This window comes from Diadema antillarum, unplaced genomic scaffold (genome assembly GCF_040938485.1).
Source record: "Diadema antillarum isolate AM-2024a unplaced genomic scaffold, OU_Dant_1.0 scf00000017, whole genome shotgun sequence".
Taxonomy (NCBI): Eukaryota; Metazoa; Echinodermata; class Echinoidea; order Diadematoida; family Diadematidae; genus Diadema; species Diadema antillarum.
This window is the reverse complement of record NW_027270906.1, coordinates 5,219,596-5,241,215: the sequence shown is the minus strand read 5'-3', so window position 1 is coordinate 5,241,215 and position 21,620 is coordinate 5,219,596. Positions and strand designations below refer to the sequence as shown.

Genomic DNA, 21,620 nt, shown 5'->3' with positions numbered 1-21,620 from the left:
TTTTAGTTCTTCTTTCGTATTTCTTTCATGTTTCCACCGCGTGGTAGATGACCAGTCAGCTCCGGTATGCTGACGAGGCAAAATTTCTTTTAGGTCACCTTTTCTAGCTCCTTCCCCCTGAGGGAGAACAGTGCGCCATCGTGTCACTGCCGGCAACCAGAGATAGCGTATTGGTAGTGTCGCTACCCGGAAATCAGCAGATGACAGGTTCGAGTCCCGTGATACCTTTTTCTGACATGCTTGTTAAATTACAGATCAGCAGTTGCGATCTTACAAATTGAATTTGTAGAGGGAGACGAAATGAAGACAATTCACAACTCAATACCACTTTTGTATGCGTTTTTAGCATTCCATTAAAAGTAGCTACGACTATAATGAATGAGCTTCACTTTGAATACTTTTTAACCTGATACCAAGGTGGTTAAAAACTAACAACGTTCGATTTTCTCACAAAGCTTTTTGACACACTGCAGCTGATGACAAATATCATTTCTTTCTTTTGAAGCTATCCAGTGCCCAAGTTTCATTTGCACTCATAAATTTCTCACATGATCGCAACTGCAGTGCTGACTCGATGCTGGTAGGCAGAGTAGTGGAGACGACGCCTAGTGAGGAACATGTGGTTCAAATCGGCTGCAACCTGAGAAAAGAAAGTCAAAGAAAACCAGAAATGTTGTTATGGAAAGCGGAATCCCTCCGATAAAGCACATCATTCTCGTAATTGCAATTGTCAAGAAATTGAAATGACATGTTTGAAAGTTCAATGACAAAAATTCCTATATGTGTTGAGTGGTTATAATACATATACATTTACATTTCTTTAACCTACTTTACTTTGGATTGCAAAGTTGGTTCAGAGACCAATATTTTGGGATGATTTATGATTGCGCTGTTTAAAAAAAAAAAATTGTCGATGTTTGACCTCATGACCATATGATTATTAACAGAGAAGCCTACAGTTGATCGAACAACATAAGCGTCTAATCTCCACAAGCTTGACAAATTTCACAGAAACAGGGAATTAGCAAAATTGTACCATCTTCAGCTTTCAATTGTCTCTTATCACCCTTGACCCTTAACCCCTGAGCTTTGATCTTCCAATCATTGGCGGATCCAGGCGGGGGGCACGCCCCCCCCCCCCCCTGACTTTTTTGTTAATGCAAAAGAAATAAAAAGGCAAAATCGGGGCGCGTTTTACCCCTTTACGTTTGTAAAGGGGCACCCCTTTTCACTTGACTTTTAACATCGACCCCTTACTTATGGATAAATGGTGGAAATCTTCCCCTACGAAATAGTTGCGCGGTAATGCATGTAGGTGCACTGATTAATTTCAAATGTATGAAAACAATGTTATTTCAGGAAAAAATAGTGTAAATTTCATCATTTTCACCTGACCTTTGATCCTTGACCATGGGCTTATTAACTTCCAAAGGCAAACATTGCCATATAAGTTTGATAAGCGATTTCGAAAATATGCAGGAAAGAAAAAATAAGTTTTTATAACATTTCACTTCACCTTTTACCTTCTACCTTTGCCCCCATGACCAAAGGGGGAAGAGACTAGTATATAATAAAGTCATATGAAAATACCTTATGGCACTGCACAGATACTGAAGAAAAAATGAAGTTTCAGAAGTTGACCTCGACCTATGACCTTTGACATTTAGTACGTCTGCTTCATTCACTCGTAAATACATTATAATGCCAAGTTTCATTTGTATACCTGGGACGGTTCTTAGTTTACATCGTCCACGAAATCAATTAACCAGTCAAAAAACGAACGAAAGGTCGGACGGACAGTTACAGCTCGTTATTCCGAAGGATCCTTATTCCGAAGGCTCTTTAGTCCGAAGATTCGTTATTCCGAAGGTTCGTTATTCCGAATTTCATTTTCGGATTAACGAACCTCTAGGTATAGGGAATTTGTGTGTTTCGGATTAACGAACCTTCGGAATAACGAACAGCACCGGGACGGACAGCCCAAAAACACGATGCTTCCGTCGACACTTCGTGGTGGACGCATGGAAATGAGTATGTATTATTGTATAAACTACTAGTAGTACCTGCCTGCGGCTTGCACGTGTATTTTGTTTGATATAACTGGAGAGTAGTGTAAGAGAAGAGTCACGTCGTACAGAGTGTGTGATAACACTTTTATTTACCACCATGTAACAACGAAATACGTGGTCTTGTACAGACCTGACGTTTCGTAAAAACGATGAATGGTTTCAGAACTGTGGCAGTGATTGTGATTATGTTCTTGGGTGATCGTTACAAGCCGATAATACAGGGACTGCTAACAATGTACAAGTGGTTATTTCCAAGCCAGCTACAAACTGAGAAATTGTTACACAAGAACATGTTGTCTGAAACCGCGATTTATACATTGTATTGACAAAAATCGTGTACCATGACATTGGTTTCTCTTTGTGATTACTGCCACTAATCATTTCTTCGAATCACAATTGTTTACGTCATACATTACAGTATCTTCGTATCGGTTAACATCCTCATGCAGTTTCTCTGAGTGATTAGTTCATATATAATCTTTGGTAGTTTTGTATCAGTACATCCAGTGATTATTTCCAATTTAGTGTTATGTTAACAAATTGGAAACTGATTGCCACGTGTAGAGCAAGGCGAACAAGTAAACAACAGAGGGGAAAAAACAAATAAAGAAAAACAATTTAATCCACTGTGATAACAATAGCCTTCAATTCAATTGAATGAATAAACTATTGAATTATTGACATAATCTATTGATTTGTATGGGACAGAATGAATGAAACCATCACCTTATCTCTGTAGCAAAGCTCTTTTCTCACGCTTCCATCATTTTGCTCTACCTCGCAGACTTTCACGAAGGGAAGGATTCGCTGAAAGTCGAAGGATGAATTGATAGCAAGGAAGAGAGCGTCTCGAGCCAAGTAGTCCCATTTATCAACGTCGATTCCGTTGACGGTGTTGTTAACGATCTGATACAGGAAGAACTTCTTCTCTCGGATCTGTATAAACGGCAATTTATTTTCACTGTAACTTCTGAATTTGCTGAAACTACGCCAACCCTTTTCACTTTGTAGGGCAACTGCATGTGTCTATACAGACTGCATTTAGCTTATTAGACGTATACTATATCTGTGTGAAAAGCTGTTTATTTCATGATATTTGAATGTTTGCCATTCCTTTATCTTATCTATGTCTGTTCATCTTCCAGTGCAATTTGAACATTACATTTAATGGATTTATCACGGTAAAAATGTAACTACTATTATATTATTAACGATATTCGCATTATATATACACCCAGCAAAAAAAGAAAGAAAGAAAGAAAACACTTTTTCAAGTTTATATTTCTCATAGAATATTTGACTACTATTTAATATACAAATTACCGTATGAAAGGTAATTTAAATGACTATCAACTTGGTAGGTCAATAAAAGGGAAATATTATGCATGAGCGAACACCTTTGTTTATGACTTTAAAACCAAAAAAGTAAAAATTGCAAAATTGAACAAGTTGTTAATCATGAGTAAGTGCTCTTCTAATAATGTAACAAAAAGAACAAAAGACAAATTTGACACAATATTAAGCATGAATTAACATGATCTCTCTCTCTCTCTCTCTCTCTATATATATATATATATATATATATACACACTCAGCAAAAAAAGAAAGTAAACACTTTTTCAAGTTAATATTTTTCATAGAATATTTTGATGGAAGTCATTGTGTCTTATAACATATTAAAGGTTATTTAATTAGCTATCAACCCGGTAAGTTTATACAAAGTGAAACTTTACGCATGAGTGAACACATTCGCTTTTGTTCAGTTCAGTTCAGTTCAGTTTTTATTTCTGCATTTCAAAATCGATACAAATCAACAAATCAACAAAATACTTACATAGTCATTTACACAGCTAATATTCGTAACGTTTTGATCTTACATACATTTTCTTTTTTTCAAGAACGAATATCATATATGAAAGGAAGCAATAGGAAATGATAAAAATGTTCTCCAAGGCAAAAAAGTAAAAATTGCAAAAACTGACATATTGAAATTTATTTGCAAATGCCTGCCAAGATAGCAATTATATCAAAAGACCAATTTAACGCAATGAGAGACATGAATGAAAAAGCAGAAATAAGTTTCCGTTCCTTCGTTTCTCTGTATATTCTAAAACGAAAACATAGTGGGGAAACTGAAGGTGGAACATAACAGATATTCTAACTTTAAATGACATAGGGAGTAAGCCTTAAAGGTGATAAATTCGATGGAATTTCTTCATTTCACCTTTTGATTAAGGAATGTAAGACTGCATAAAACAAATTAGGGAACCAAATATTATTTTGAATTTTCTTAATTTGGAATAACGCATCAAATCTAACTTTCTTTCTTACCATTGCCTTTTCTCTTTTGACTATGGATTTGACAAAAGATTTTTCAATTTCTTCCATTATTTTTTGTCTTTCCTTATCTTTGGAGGGTTACAGACACATTATAGAGATCATAGGTTCAGTTTTGCAAATTAATTTGCATTCTTATTGTGTTTAATTAAATTTATTGTCTTTTGTTCTCAATGTTATATGGAAGAGCATACACGCTTGAATAACAACTTGTCCATTTTTGCAATTTTTACTTTTGTGCCTTGGAAGAGAAAAACAAATGTGTTCACTCATGCGTAAAGTTTCCCTTTTTATTGACCTACTATATTCATAGCCAATTAAATTACCTTTAACATGACATATAAAACACCATTATTAGCCAAATAGTCCACGAGAAAGATCAACTCGAAAAAGTGTTTACTTTCTTTTTTTTGCTGAGTGTATATATATTTTTTTTTCTTAGTCCAAAAGATCAATTAGGGCTTTAAATAATGGGGGAAAATGAAGAATCTTCTGTCGAATCCAAATTCAAATGAAAAGAGAGAATAAGCACTATTAACAAAAGGAATTTGAATTGATTTCTCAAATTAGGAAAACTATGATTAATATTTGCTTCTTGAATTTTTCTCATAAATTCTTGAATTAATAGATTAAAAGAACTAAATAAAAACATCATGTTCATTTAATAATCTTTGTGCCCTTACTCCCTATGCTATTTGAAATTTGAGTTGAAAGAGAATTCATATTCTTCCCCTTTATTTTCCAATTTTGATTTTGTTTGACGTCATAAAGAGATAAAGAGAATGAAAGGTTATTTTTTTCTATTTCATTCACATCTCTCATTGTGTTTACCTGGTCTTTTATCATTGTTATCTTGATGGGCATTTACAAATAAAAGACAACATGCCATTTTTTGCATATTTTACTTTTGGGCGTTGGAGGTCAAAATCGAATATGTTCACTCATGAGTAGACTTTCCCTTTGTAATGACCTACTAGGTTGATAGCCAATTAAATTACCTTTAATATGGTATGTAGTACATTGATTTTTATCAAAATCTCTTATGAAATATAAGAACTCTAAAAGTGTTTATTTTCTTCTTTCTTTCTTTCTTTTTTTTTTTTTTGCTAAGGGTATATAAATTATGCACAGAGGGCTACAGGTCAATACTCGGTATAACAAATGATGGGAAATACACTTCTGGAACTTAACCAAGTTGTATAAAGTAAAGGGTTATTTTCATGGATAGTCATTGCGGCAGGAGGGGAGACATGCCAGTCCACTTTGCAGCAGTCAATATTGCTTTTGTCTAATCCAGGGCTATTGTTCTCTTTCTCTCGAAAAAAAACAAACAAGCAAACAGGCAAGCAAATAAAGATGGAGGTTTCATTTCAGGATTCACAGGTATATTTCCATCATGAAAAGCTATTCATGGTTATCTATAATAGACATCGACGGAATAAATGAATAGCATCTTTACCAGTTTCCCGTCAGGGCGTCTGCTCTTTCCGAGAATGAGTTCACAAATAAATTCCCGTTCATTCTCGTAAACGCCGACCTCGTCCAATTTTCCCTCCAGTCCATTTCTCGTGATCAGGTGTTTAAACATCTTCACAGACTGCTCCTCATGCTTTGAAGTGCATAAGATAAGAAAAAAAAAGTTACTCCTTTTTATCCTTGTAGTGCATTTTTTTTACGTTTTTGTCTATCCCTGTCCTAGCTAGATCACCGTTATAAAGTGAGGTCATATTTTAGATGTGGCGTGTTGCTTGAAAATATCAGTAAATTTGATGCTTTCATTTCCTACAAGCTTGTCTTTCACGTGGGTCCCTCTTTCCATTAACGCAATTATTTTTATTTTGAATGAACTCAATTATTTTGAACAATCAGTTCCACAATGTATGTATTTTTTGTAACATATTGTACGATTTGTTTTCATTGAATTTGTACAACAAACATTTGTTATTAAAAATCAAGTTTCATTTGAATTGAAAAAAAAAAAATTAATTTCCATTCCCACTTCACATTCACATGTGAGTTTGCTTGATTTTTTAAAGGTGCTAAGCAATCCTGCTAAATAAAGCAAGTACAGTAAAATAAACCTGTTACAAGAAAAGTTGAAGTCCCATTAAATATTACGAATCAGCCCAGTTAAGTTACTTACACTATATACTATGATTGTAATATAATTACAAAATATGTTTTAAAAAGCCTAAAAGTAAAAGATAGATCCACAAAGATAGTTCTTATGAGCCCTTCTCCATACGAGAAATCTTCAGCGAGTCATACACACCTTCCATGGATCCCCATCCTGTTTGGGGATTATTTCAGCAAATATGTGCGAGAATGGCCCATGGCCTAGATCGTGGCAGAGAGCGGCAATTTCCACGCAACGGGTCTCTGTTTCGATAATCTCTACTTTGTCTTGAAGCTTTAGACTGTTGACGAGTTTTCGCGCCAGAAAGCACACTCTGGAAGAGAAAAGTAGGCCTACGTAAAAAGGTTTACGTTGCAAACTTTTTCTTCCCGCTTCGTATACACCACATGCAGAGCTTTTATTGTCATCATCATGTATTTTACCCGACCAGATAAAGAGATAAGGATACATAATTATTATCAACATTACAAACATGAAACAAGCCATAGAATGAACATTACAAATGGATACATTGCACTGCATGTAACACAAAATAAATAACTAATCTTAATTATGTACCAAGGTGATGGCTTTTAACGCGCTCATATGAAATGATGCCCAGTTTTTTGTTTTGTTATTACTAAAAAGTACTTTTTGCATGTAAAGGAATGTGTGTTATGCTACGAATAGTTAAAGTTTGTATATACGAAATACTGATATACAAAGTCAGCTGGTCTCTATTTGACTCGCGGTCGGACAGGTCTCATATTTTGTATAGTACAGATATGAATATGTGTCAGAATTAACTTTCTTATCTTTCATGATACACAATTTCGGAGACTCTCTTACACGATCGCTTTATGCGTCAAGTTTCTTATTTCATGACGTAGCATGAAATCAAAGCAGTTTCGGATGAAAGATACCGAATAGATAATTCAAAATTTGCCCTGCTAATTCGCTATGGAAAATCATTTAACCTCCCTGATTTTCTTTGTGGATGGTAAGAAGATTGTTTAAATCCAAGCATTTTGGCTCTTTTCAGTTGTTCATGAATATGCCTATTTGTAATCAAGTACCCTTATTCGGCTTTTGAATGTTAAATGAACCATCATCCGTTGTTGGTTGTAATCTTGATGTACTGACCATAATTTGACATGAGCATACACAGAAAAGGAAGTTCGTTAGACTTAACAGTAAAGTGTTACGAGTCACCCCACGTCTTCTTCATCAGATATAGGGAAGAAAATGTATGAAGAATATTGGTCTGAGCAGCCTTACCCCAAGCAGTGTTCGAATCTACTGTGCCCTGCACTTGGGTAGACGTAGCTCACGGTGCCGAGTTGTTTGATGAATCGCAGCCGCTGGAACTCGGGTGTGTCGATTATCATCTGACAATAGGGAGGCAGTTGTATGTTCCCATACACGGGGTCGTTAATAACCTGTCAAGTGAGATATGCATGTGTTAGTAATAACAAATGAAAAGCCTTGAAATCGCTAATTTAAAAAAAAAATCCAAAGGCTGGCCGTAGGGGACATTGGGACATTTCATGTACATAAACATTTGAAAATGTTGACAAGGTTTTTATGAATTGGCCAACCTGTAATTGATGAGATCGTGAGAGGCCATTGAGACGGTCACATTTTGTTATTCACGAGGTTCGTTATTCCGAAAGTTCGTTTATCCGAAAATGAAATATAGTTCGTTATTCCGAAGGATCATTTATCCGAAAATTTAAAAAGAAGAAGAAAGTTTGTCATAATATTACTTATGTGAGGAAATCTGCTGTCGTCGCCACACAAACTTGATAATGATTTTGACAAAAGCGATTTTGTTCTTTTTTGTTTTCAATATGAGCTTACTCGATGAATTGTCAGGATCATAATCAATTCATATGACATTTTGTTATCAGGAGGACGTCAAATAATTTGATGAGACTTTATTCTCATACTTGTTGCAACTTATAGATTTGACTACGCCACGGAGCTTCCTTTTAAAGGAAGAAAAATACCGAAGTGACTGCACTATTGTCCCCCTGCGCAGCCAGTCTTCCAATAGACATTGCAATTGCTGAAGGGTTCTTACGATTAAAACTGCCACAAATTTGGTTGTTACTGTCATTGAGGACAAACCAAAACAATTAATGTTCATTGGAATACAGCAAATGAGCGATGGTTTACCTGAAATCATTCTCATGTTCACAGTTTAACGGATGTCCTCATAGGAAATGGTCCATAAGCAGATAAGGTTAATAAGGCCCACAAAGTATCAGTGTAACAGGGTGTTGGGCATGCTCCTTTTGTTTTTGTTGCGCACCCTCCATATCCATAATCATACCGTTGTACATAGATTGTATGACATTAATTTGTAATCGTATGCCTGTGGAATCATCGACCTTACCAAATTCATTAAACTGATATAATACACAAACGTTTTAACATGAAGCAGATGACTGGGTTTTCCCCAGCCTCGTTAGACTCGAGACATCGATCGTCAGCCAGGGCCTGTTTTTACACAGGGTACGGTCTAAGGGTACGGTGAATCGTACGGTCAATCTTCATGAGACAGGCCCCAATACAAGCCACCGGTTTGTATTATGTAGTATGTAGGCCTATACGGTTTCATGGATGCATTCATTAATAGACCCCCACCTCTAATAGATATTATCTATTCATTCATTGTTTAATATACACATGTAAATACTGCTATGTGATATTGATAATGGCTTAAATATTGGTCGCAACTAGACATATTAATAAGACTCATTGTATGAAGAACAAACAAAGAAAGTATAGCCAACATTATTTAATCTAGCTTACATACTAATGAAAAGGCAAAATTTATTTATGAGACCACCAAAAACAATGTTTATGAAAACCGGAATAAAGCAGTGATTTAAGGTTTCCTCGAAAGCATGGGTAATTCTCATGTTCACAGTTGAACGGATGTCTGGAAGAATGATCCAGGCTAATTTCCGCTTAAGACTAAGACCCACAAAAGATAATAAAAGAAAAAAAATGATTTCCTTAAGGAATGATCCGGGTTAATTTCCGCTATAGGGATTATGGCCCATAATGGATAAGCATCAAAGGACGGGGAACGTTTCTTTTTTCTTTTTCTTTTTTTGTTGCGCATCCGCCAAAAGCTTGAATTTATTTAAGGACACAAATTGGTAACCGTACAATGATTTTGTCTGTGGAATTATCGACCTCGCCACTTTCATCAGACTGATTTGAAATTTTTATGTAGCCAGACATGAGGCATGCAGGCGACTGGGTTTTCCCCCAGTCTCGGTAGAGTCAATGCGAGACATCACTCTGTGATCCATGCATGACACAAGCCACTGGTACGTGTGTATAATGTATGTATGTTTTCTTGTATACATTCATAAGCAGGGTCCGTGGAACGTTCTGACTGTCTGTGTGTGTGTGTGTGTGTGTGTGTGTGTGTGTGTGGATGGGAGGGGGGGGGGGGGGGGGGGGAGTTGGAGGAGGAGGGTAGATGATGGGCGTCGATGGTGCCTCGAGCCCCCTTCCTGTCAGCTTCGACTTAGGAGGAATCTCTTTCCGGATCCCGTATGGGAGAGTCATGGGTTTTGTGTGATTTTTTTTAAGAATCGATTTTTTTTTTCACTGTTTTTTTTCTAAATAATATGTATAATAAGAGAGAGCAAAGCTTGTATTGGAAAAATCTGAAGTGGACTCACTCGTGGTACAGCCTTCAATCATGTTTAACGCTTTCCAAGTTGTTCCTGTTCAAAGTCGTTCTAAAATCATAACTGTTTTGGTATATTCCATTTGCAGCCGTTTCATTATCTAGGCTCTCACCAAGCTGTTTATTCTGTACATCTACTGGTGATTTCGAAATATTACAATGGTATTTAATGAATACAAAAAGGGTTTCACAGTTTCACAAGTGTTAAAACCTTAAATCCATACTGGAATGTCCATCTTCCCCCACCCCCAACCCCCCCCCCCAAAAAAAAAAAAAAATGAAAAAATGAAAAAATAAATAAATAAATAACTGTCTCTAGAAAATCCATTGCATGGTGTTTGGGGGAATCGTTCCCTCATGAATGTGGCCATTTCTCCAAATGTTTCCGAAGTAAGAAGTACACAAGGGGACAATCTTTCCAAATCTGAGCCATCAAGGCAGTAGGCCTACTACTCATAGATATAAATGCAATCAAGGGAGGTGATATTCAAGTCAAAAACCTTTCAGAAGTCAAAAATTATTTTCATTTTTTATTTTTCATTTCATTTGATTTTATTTCGAGGGAAGAAACATAATGTATTGTGTCTGCCTCGTGAAAAGAAAAGAGAAAGGTTTTATTAGGCCATGGGGTGAAGCTGAAAAAGAGGCTTAGAAAATGGGTTTCGTTCCAGCAACACTGGCACTACTTTCTGAATGCGGAAATGTGATGTTTTGTACATCCTAAATATACTGTAAAAAGTTCTCCTCGAAATATCCTGTAGTTTTTGCGAAAATCCATATTTTATAAACTGCGACCAGCAGCCCAATACACATATCGTAATGGGGCTGTGAACTGTAGCATACAGGATCATGACGGAAGTTTTATCGTGGACAAATATCAACTTAAAATCGGGGAAAAATCTTCAATTTGAAGACTTATTGATAAATCTGAAGTATTGATAACAGAGTTCGTGCAAGGTTTGCTTCTGCAAATAGTTCCTTTCTGTTCAAATTGATGACTAAATGTGACTTGGTCGAGAGGAAACTGGGAGAACTACGCTGAATTGACGGTCAGCGCAGGCGCACACATCACTGCGCACAAATTTCGAATCCATTGACAGGATATTAAGCTGTCTGTGTGTGCATGCGCTGGCCGTCAATTCAGTGTAGTTCTCCCAGTTTCCTCTCGACCGAGTCACATTTAGTCATCAATTTGAACAGAAAGGAACTATTTGCAGAAGCAACCCTTGCACGAACTCTGTTATCAATACTTCAAATTTATTAATAAGTCTTCAAATTGAAGATTTTTTCCCGATTTTAAGTTGATATTTGTCCGCGATAAAACTTCCGTCATGATCCTGTATGCTACAGTTCACAGCCCCATGACGCTATGCGTATGGGGCTGCTGGCCGCAGTTATGCGTATGGGGCTGCTAGCCGCAGTATAGTTCCCATGGTGTTTCTAAGCTGAAATACATATACACATTTGTAAAGCACTGCTTTTAGCCATATACCTAGAAAAAAGTGAAGTTTTGGTTTAATAGTTGCATTATATCTCATGTTTCAGCTTTTCCTGATGCTGGCTATGCAAAGGAAGACAAGAGCAAAGTGGTTCGAGACCATAAGAGAGAGAGCACTGACTGACCGTCAGAGGTCAAGGCAAATGCCTTATATTCTGTTCAAAGACATGTTATTAATCAAATGACTAATCATTCAAGGCAAAAAAAAAAAGGAAAAAATTCAGTGCGTTTGTTTGTGTGTGTGTCCGCGTGCATGTGGGAGAATCTTCTTGTACACACACACACACACACACCCTCACATGCACACACACATACGCACACACATAGTTATGAAGATTCAATATACCCAAGTGTATTAAAATATTATTCTACATGCCTTGGCCATTTATCACATCAGCATCATAAAAAAGATGATCATAAACATGAACACACACAATGATATAATACATGTATTGATCAGTGCATTACACATACACAGGTGCATAAAAACGCTGACATATATACACTCACACGCACACATACAAACTCATTTACACACATGAGACATTACTATTAAACAGATCATATTGTTTATCAGTAAACATGTTTTTCTTTTCTTCTTCTTCTTCTTCTTAAGAAGCTTTAATATACTTAGATCACATAGCAATCACGTTGTTCATGAAATATCATACAGTACTTTAGAAAATTTAATCTTCATAAAATTTCTTGAAGTTTTCATTGCTATCATTAGGTTACAGCATGGTGGGACACTACCTCCTTTCATGTAAGATAGCTCAAAATGATAATCAGTCAAATTTTCTAGTTTTAATAAATTTCCTGGAACATTCCATGGTCCAAATATCCTTGAAAGGGTGTAAAAGTTTTGAAAAATGCCAATATATAAAATAAAGGCAAAATTATAGTTTACCCATTCATGAGTGAAAACTGTTGGATTCTGTATTGGAGGCAATGTGTACCTGAAAATCTTGGAGAGAATAAAACAGGTTTGGCATTAAAAATTATGATAACATTGCAATTAACTTCCAATATCAGAGGATCTGTGCAAACCTGACTAAACTTATGCACAATTTTCATTTGGCTGGTGTGTATTAGTTTTAGCAAACTGATTTTGTACTCACACCTACATTGTACTGACCTTTCTACATGAACATTCTGTTTCAGTATTAATAATATTTACATATTCTTTTTCCCAGAGTGGGAGAAACAAATTTTAATTGTAGTCATTCAGTTTTATGAAAAAAACCACACTTAGGAAAACATCTTTGTTCTTAGAATTCAACCCTAATCAAATCATCATAGTGGGCAGAAATGTTTGCTGAAGGGCGAACAATCACATACTGAGGCAAGGAGTCAAAACATGTTGCATAAACATTGGCATTCAAAATACAGGAAGCAATCTGTATTACAAAGACATTTTATCATGCACAACTTTGGTAAGATGTCAATTCTTGAATATCAATCACATTGACCAAAGCACTGGTGCATATACAGTACATTCTGTTGTTTCTGAACTTTGCACTGAAGTTCTTTGTGTATGTGTGTGAATGTTTCAGTGGTGTATATATATTGCTCCATTATATCAAGGACAACTTATAGTAACATGACAATGTTTTCATGCTTCAATATCAATCATAATAACCTATTTCCCTTGGCAAGTAATGAGCAGGTTGACTCTGTTGCAAATGATGCATTTTACAGGCAACACAGCAGAACCTGAAGAGCTTCCAGAAGAAAATCTTGATCTTGATGTGAGCGTCTTAGGGGAGGAAACAGATGCTCCTGCTGAGGGACCAGGCTCCTCCTTCAGCTTTCGTTTCCTAGCGAGATTCAGGCGTTTGCTATCTATAAACCTCTTGTAGCACGTTTCATGAAATCCTATTCAATAAAATGGAGAAATGAACAGCAATGATTAGCCGTTGGATTTTGTTAGGGGGAAAAAAAGGCTAAACGCTAGAGGGAGGGGTTGAACATTACACTCAATATATCATTAAATGTACGGTAGACTATTGACTGCCAATATTTGAATCTTGTAATTACCAATAGGCCCTAGTACTATGCCAGGTAATCATTAACACCTCATGATCATTGTCATCATCAACTACTTCAACTTGTACTTGCAGTCCAATTACTGATTTTAAATTACATCTACAGCTTTCAGCACCTGATCACATGCAATATCAATTATCATAATTATGAATACAACTGCCTTATCATCATTAATACTAGTAATCCTTGGCCTTTCACTATCGCCACCACCCACTGCTTTATAGTTTGGCACAACATAATGGTAATCATATGTTTTAGGGAGTTTAATTGTTGAAATTATGTTCTTGTCATTGTTGGTTTTTTAGACCCATTTATATCAAATATTAATAAGTTACTGTAATGAGATGCTAAATGTGTGTTTTGAGCAACGGCGTAGCCAGGATTTCATCTTAGGGGGGGCGGTTAGTCTGCGAAGGAGCGAAGCGACCGAGCCCGAGCGAGCGGAGCGAGCGAGGGGGGGAGGGTGTGGGAGGGGGGTGTCCCCCCTCCCACGGTAAGAACTTTTTGCATTTTGATGTTGTAAATGGTGCAATTTGATGCATGTTTTTGCGCGTTTTATCGACGTGAAACAGTCCCACTTGTTTATGGTAGCAGTTTATTTTGATGTAGATTATTATTGAACAATTTGCCTATAAAATGGTATAATTTAGATACACTTCTTGTATTAATTCTTTTCACTGAATACCACGAACGCGACTGAACCCGAGCGAGCGGAGCGAGCGAGGGGGTAGGGGAGGGTGTGGGAGGGTGGTGTCCCCCCTCCCACGGTAAGAACTTTTTTGCATTTTGATGTTGCAAATGGTGCAATTTGATGCATGTTTTTGCGCGTTTTATCGACGTGAAACAGTCCCACTTGTTTAAGGCATATAGCAGTATATTTTAGTGTAGATTATTATTGAAGAATTTGCCTATAAAATGGTATGATTTAAATACACTTCTTGTATTAAGTCTTTTCATTGAATATCATGAAGGCAACTGAACCCTAGCGAGCGGAGCGAGCGAGGAGGGAGGGGAGGGTGTGGGAGGGGGGTGTCCCCCCTCCCACGGTAAGAACTTTTTGCATTTTGATGTTGTAAATGGTGCAATTTGATGCATGTTTTTGCGCGTTTTATCGACGTGAAACAGTCCCACTTGTTTAAGGTAGCAGTATATTTTAGTGTAGATTATTATGAAACAATTTGCCCATAAAATGGTGTAATTTAAACACACTTCTTGTATTAATTCTTTTCACTGAATATCATGAACGCGACTGAACCCGGGCGAGCGGAGCGAGCGACGGGGAAGGGGAGGGTGTGGGAGGGGGGTGTCCCCCCTCCCACGGTAAGAACTTTTTGCATTTTGATGTTGCAAATGGTGCAATTTGATGCATGTTTTTGCGCGTTTTATCGACGTGAAACAGTCCCACTTGTTTAAGGTAGCAGTATATTTTAGTGTAGATTATTATGAAACAATTTGCCCATAAAATGGTGTAATTTAAACACACTTCTTGTATTAATTCTTTTCACTGAATATCATGAACGCGACTGAACCCGGGCGAGCGGAGCGAGCGACGGGGAAGGGGAGGGTGTGGGAGGGGGGTGTCCCCCCTCCCACGGTAAGAACTTTTTGCATTTTGATGTTGTGAATGATGCAATTTGATGCATGTTTTTTGCGCGTTTTATCGACGTGAAACAGTCCCACATGTTTATGGTAGCAGTTTATTTTAGTGTAGATTATTATTGAACAATTTGCCTATAAAATGGTATAATTTAGATACACTTCTTGTATTAATTCGTTTCACTGAATATCATGAACGCGACTGAACCCGAGCGAGCAGAGCGAGCGGTGGGGTAGGGGAGGGTGTTGGAGGGGGGATGTCCCCCCTCCCACGGTAAGAACTTTTTGCATTTTGTTGTTGCAAATGGTGCAATTTGATGCATGTTTTTGCGCGTTTTATCGACGTGAAACAGTCCCACTTGTTTAAGGTATATAGCAGTATATTTTAGTGTAGATTATTATTGAAGAATTTGCCTATAAAATGGTGTAATTTAAACACACTTCTTGTATTAATTCTTTTCACTGAATATCATGAACGCGACTGAACCCGGGCGAGCGGAGCGAGCGAGGGGGAGGGGAGGGTGTGGGAGGGGGGTGTCCCCCCTCCCACGACGGTAAGAACTTTTTGCATTTTGATATTGCAAATGGTGCAATTTGATGCATGTTTTTGCTCGTTTTATCGACGTGAAACAGTCCCACTTGTTTAAAGTAGCAGTATATTTTAGTGTAGATTATTATGAAACAATTTGCCTTTAAAATGGTGAAATCTAAATGCACTTCTTGTATTAATTCTTTTCACTGAATATCATGAACGCGACTGAACCCGAGCGAGTGGAGCGAGCGAGGGGGGAGGGGAGGGTGTGGGAGGGGGGTGTCCCCCCTCCCACGGTGAGAACTTTTTGCATTTTGACGTTGCAAATGGTGCAATTTGATGCATGTTTTTGCGTGTTTCAACGAGTTGAAACAGTCCCACTTGTTTAAGGTTGCAGTATATTTTAGTGTAGATTATTATTGAACAATTTGCCTATAAAATGGTATAATTTAAATACACTAGTCTTCTTGTATTAATTCTTACACTGAATATCATGAACGCTGTCTGTTCAGCAATCAAGCAGAAAAAGCATGCACACGAGGGTGTAGATAGGGGCATATCCCCTGCCACACGAAGGTGATTTTGCGTTTTCAGACCTGAAATTCAGCGATCTGGTGCAAAGTTTTGGTGCAATACTTTTTCATCGAATTGTTAAAATCACGGAATTTAGCTCTTATTCCAAATGTGCACCATCTGTGTGTATGTATAAAGTCTAGTGAGGTAGAGCTTAGGGGAAGGGGGATTCCCCCTCCCGCTCGCGGAGCTTATTGCGTTTTTATAATTGAAATAAAGCGATCTGGGTATAGCCACAGTCTACTTCTATGCATGGCGGGGGGGGGGGGGGCGAGCAGGGAGAAGGCGTTGCATATGGCGAGTGTTATCTCCACCCTTCCCTTCCGATGGAGCTTTTGCCTTTTTAAGGTTGAAATTGAGATATCTCGTATACGCATATTTGATGGAATCAACATTTGGGAAATCACACACACACAAAAAAAAAAAAATGGGGGGGGGGGCTGAGGGAGGAAAGGGTCGATTAAAAGGGGGAATTCCCCTTATACATGAAGGAACCTTGAGTTTTCGGAATATAAGTGATAAGTCTTGTGCACTCAGAATTATTCATAATTTTTTGTAAATCTAAAAAGTGTACTTAGCTAGGGAAAGAGGCACAGAGGGGGAGGGTTTGGGAGGGGGATACCCCCTCCCAAGCACGAGAGATTTTGCATATTTTGAATTGAAATTCAACGATCTGGTGCACACTTTGAGTGAAATATTCCAAAAAAAAATATCTTATTTGATGAAAGGTTGCAAAGGAGACCCGCTTCATGTGCATGCATACAGTATACACGCATTTTTTTTTTCCGCCTCCCAAATCCCCGGTCCAAATCTTAGGGGGGGGGGGGGGGCGACCGCCCCCATCGCCCCCCCCCCCCTGGCTACGCCAGTGTACAACACTTTGCCTATAAATGGTATAATTCAAATAAACTTCTAGTAATAATTCTTACACTGATGTCATGAACGCGACCGAGCCCGAGCAAGGGGGAGGCTGTGGGAGGGGGTTGTTCCCCCTATAAATGGATTATGGCATGACGGTGTGAAACGACAAATTACGGGCAGCAATATCAGGAGAATGGCATAACGATTACATGCGAGCGAGCGGAGCGAGCGAGCTTGAAAATTTTGACATTTTACAGTCCAAAAACTGCCGTTTGTAGCCATATTTTTTTTCTGCTTTGGAAATTGGGGGGGGGGGTGCATCGGCCGCACCTGCTGGCAATTACTGGCAGCAATATCAGGAGAGCATAACGATTACATGTGAGCGTGCGGAGCGAGCGAGCTTGAAAATTTTACATTTTACAGTCCAAAAACTGCCGTTCTTAGCCATATTTTTTTTTTCGCGTTGGAAATTAGGGGGGGGGGGGGCGCACCGGGCGGAACTGCTGGCAATTACTGGCAGCAACATTAGGTGAATTGCAGAACGATTCAATGCGAGCGAGCGAAGAGAGCGAGCTTGAAAATTTTGACATTTTACAGTAAAAAAAAAAAAAAACCTGCCGTTTGTAGCTATTTTTTTTTTTCGCTTTGGAAATCAAGGGGGGGGGGGGGCGCGCACCGGGCGCAACTGCTGCCTGGCAGTAACATCAGAGAAGAATTGCATAAAGATTAAATGCGAGCGAGCTTGAAAATTTTGACATTTTACAGTCCAAAAACTGTCGTTTGAAGCTATATCTTTTTTGCTTTCGAAATTAAGGGGGGCGCACCGGGCGCAACTGCTGGCAATTACTGGCAGCAATTATATCAGGAGAATTTAAATGCGAGCGAGCGGAGCGAGCGAGCTTGAAAATTGTGACATTTTACAGTCCCCAAACTGCCGTTTGTAGCTATATTTTTTCGCTTTGGAAATTAAGGGGGGGGGGGGGCGCACCGGGCGCAACTGCCGGCAATTACTGGCAGTAACTTCAGGAGAATGGCATTACGACTAAATTTTACAGTCCAAAAACTGCCGTTTGAAGCTATATCTTTTTTTTTTTTTTGCTCTCGAAGTTAAGGGGAGGGGGTGCACCGGGCGGAACTGCTGGCAATTACTGGCAGCAATATCAGGAGAATTTTAATGCGAGCGAGCGGAGCGAGCGAGCTTGAAAATTTTGACATTTTACAGTCCAAATACTGCCGTTTGAAGCTATATTTTTTCGCTTTGGAAATTAAGGGGGGGGGGAGGAACGCCCGGTGCGCCCCTCCCCCTGGATCCGCCACTCGTAGCCAAGGGTGTCGGTTTATGTTCATGACTGGGGGAGGTATGACCAGCGAGGTGGCGTCGAAGTGACCAAGCGGGGGAAGGATGTCCAAAATCTGCACTTTAGAGCATCTCCTAATAAATGTGCGTGTTTGATTGTGTGTGTGTTTTGCATGGAAAAGTTAGGAATTAGCCAAGGTCAAGTCTTTTCATTGGCAATGCAAGATATTTTTATATAGACTAGTATGTAAAGCAACACTGCAAAATCAATGGTCTAGCTTTGATACAACGAAGCGTATACAAGGTACAAAGGTGTAAATTCTACATCACATTGCGCAACATTGTAGCGACTCTTTTTACCGTTCGGATGTTCTGATCTAAGTACGCACTGGGCACATCCTGCTTATAATTATGCAGAATGCCAACCAGGAATCACGCTGAATCACAATCTTTTGTCGGCTCCGGGCTTTTTGAACAAAGTTTCACAATACATATACCTATTTAATAATGTTTAAAAGAAATCATAGAAAAATATCTTATTTCTTGATCACGCTTTCATTCAAAAGCAGTTTACTAACCCTTGAATTACTATTTTGGTAAGTCTTTTTTTTAACCAGAGGATGGGGGGGGGGGGTACCCCCGCCCCCCGTGCGCCCCCCCCCCCCCCCCCCCCCCCCCCCTCCGTTGTACAGATTTCTAACAAAAAAGCAAGAAAATCTCTTCATCGCGGGAATTATGATTATGTGGGGTGGGGCAAATGGTGCGCTTACCTTCCAATATTTTTTTATGCATGGGGCAACAATTTTTTTTTCTTTCAAAAGCAACAAAATCTTCTAATTTCGGGAATTCTTAATTATGTGAGGGGTGAGGGGGGGGGGGGGCAAAATCATAATATGCTTGCCCCTCCAATATTTTTATGGGGGCAACTTTTTTTTTCTGTCAAAAAAAAGGTAAGAAAATCTTCTTGTCTCTGGAATTATGGAGGGGGAGGGGTGGGCACAATGATATGCTTGCCCCTCCATTTCTTTTTTTTTTAATGAGGCTAAGGCTCGCTCTTGAGCTGGCAATATGGATTGGTCAGAAGTAACGTAAATAGACCCTACATACTTGTAAGTAGCACACGTACATGCAAACGTGTACGTGCTCCGTACCGTAGGGATGTACAGTACGTTCGATAAATAGTAAACACTGTATAGAATACTAGTAGATAATTATGTATAAAATCAGCGCTGCCAGAACCAGGGGTGCGAATTGTTTTTGCCCACGATATATATATATATATATATATATATATATATATTTTTTTTTTTTTTTTTTTTTTTTGTCCCTGGTGCAAAATTGAAGAAAAAAAAAGAAAATAATAATCATTTAGCGTCCGGCGTTGAGGTCGCTGGCGAACTGAAGTTTTTTTTTTTTTTTTTTTTTTTAAGGATCTGAAGGGGGGTGCGTTCGCACCCAACGCACCCCCCCTGGTGACGCCCATGCCATAGGTGCCTAGGTCTAGTAATTGGCCCATACCAATTTAATCAGTTTCGGAGGACACAAAAATGCAAGTTAAATATAACTTTGAATGTAAAATTGTCTGTCACTTTTATTTTATTTATTTATTTATTTTTATTATTATTATTTTTTTTGGGGGGGGGGTTAGTCAAAAAAAAATTGACTGAAGACAAAGTTAGAGGTACACTTCTTTGCAAAGATAGTTCTGGTTTGTAATTAAGCTACACATGGGGAAAAACAAACAAACAAACAAACAAACAAACAAACAAATAGCACCATGAAGGCCAGAATTGTGTGAATTGTTCTGTTGTGATCTGTAGCTTTCTTACAGGCCTGTACTACCTCCCCATTCCCTTCTGAAACAATTTTGCCCCCTGTTTCCAGATATCATGTTTGATTCACTCCTGCATGTGCATAGTAGATCTGCAGCTTTAAAGAATGACCTTCTGATCTTGGTCACTCTTGCTCCCAGTTTGCTGGAGTTGCTAGTAAATGTATGATACAAAATTACTGGAAATATCATGTGTATAAAGGCATAAGAAAATAGTGCACATCAATATGTCTTAAAAATTTTTACACTGTTTCCATATATGCCTGCCTTTTTTGTTCTTCCAGGAAGGACTGTTTTAACTACTCATATGTGGTCGACACAGAACATCCGCAGTCACAGCCCTTCATCCTTCTTATTGGAGAAAGCAAATTATACCCTCTTCAGGCACATGTATCTGCAGTTGTGGAGCACAGGGCACAGTCCTCAAGGCATTGTGGGTACAGCTGATCTTGTCTTCAAGTTGATCTTCGTTCTAAATCGCAACTACTGGCCACATTGCATGGCGGTGAGACCATTTTAAAAGGGACTCCTGTACAAACAAGGAGGATTTGAAACTTTGGCATCCATCCCTTATTTTCTAAATTTGCCGAGTCAACCATAATGCAACCATTTATGTATCATCTCCACCCTACCCATATCAAGTCTGCATAATAAAACAGCATTTGCTTGAGAAGTACATACAATGTTATGGGGAAATAAGCACTGACCCATTAATTGTGATCTCCTCATAACAGTGACCATATTATTTCACAAGCCATTTGCCATTTGGATATTGTTGTATTTTGACTGTACACCTGTACCATGTATGCATGATAAGGTACCTTTATATTGATATTATTAGTGGTTAATGCTTCTCTGAAACATGTACATATATTCACTTTTCAAGGAGTTAGTTTTACTTATGATAATGTAGACAAGTATCGAATACAGTATGTGAAAAGCTGCTAATTCCAGTACACACCACACCCACACATAATGTGTACAAGTTGACAAGGGATGTATAGATCGCACCAAACTGTGACATTGCCATGGAGACTAGTTCTAAATGACCTCACCTGGCCTGAATATCTGTCAACAGTATTGTTGCTAACCATGATGATGCTTGCACCTGGTTCCAACCCAAGTTACAACGACTCTCTTGCTTTTTCAGGA

General features: G+C 38.3%; 1 protein-coding gene across 1 annotated transcript; it reads right to left on the bottom strand.

Annotated features, from left to right (window-relative positions):
* Positions 1-333: 333 nt before the first annotated feature.
* LOC139726831 (deoxynucleoside triphosphate triphosphohydrolase SAMHD1-like) lies at positions 334-7,957 on the bottom strand. The gene is made up of 5 exons (XM_071637829.1): positions 7,801-7,957; positions 6,679-6,856; positions 5,866-6,015; positions 2,796-3,005; positions 334-640 (listed from the first exon to the last, which is right to left on the bottom strand). The coding sequence occupies exons 1-5, from the start codon at positions 7,908-7,910 to the stop codon at positions 545-547; spliced, it is 744 nt and encodes a 247-aa protein (XP_071493930.1). The 5' UTR covers positions 7,911-7,957; the 3' UTR covers positions 334-544.
* Positions 7,958-21,620: the final 13,663 nt, after the last annotated feature.

What these genes read in the sequence shown, in the direction of transcription:
- LOC139726831 (XM_071637829.1), bottom strand. Translation starts at nt 7,910, where the DNA reads ATGATAATCGACACACCCGAGTTCCAGCGGCTGCGATTCATCAAACAA. An exon ending in GACGCCCTGACGGGAAACTG is followed by an intron (nt 3,006 to 5,865) that starts GTAAAGATGCTA and finishes CCGTTTATACAG; the next exon opens with ATCCGAGAGAAGAAGTTCTT. An exon ending in AGCTTTGCTACAGAGATAAG is followed by an intron (nt 641 to 2,795) that starts GTGATGGTTTCA and finishes TTCTTTTCTCAG; the next exon opens with GTTGCAGCCGATTTGAACCA.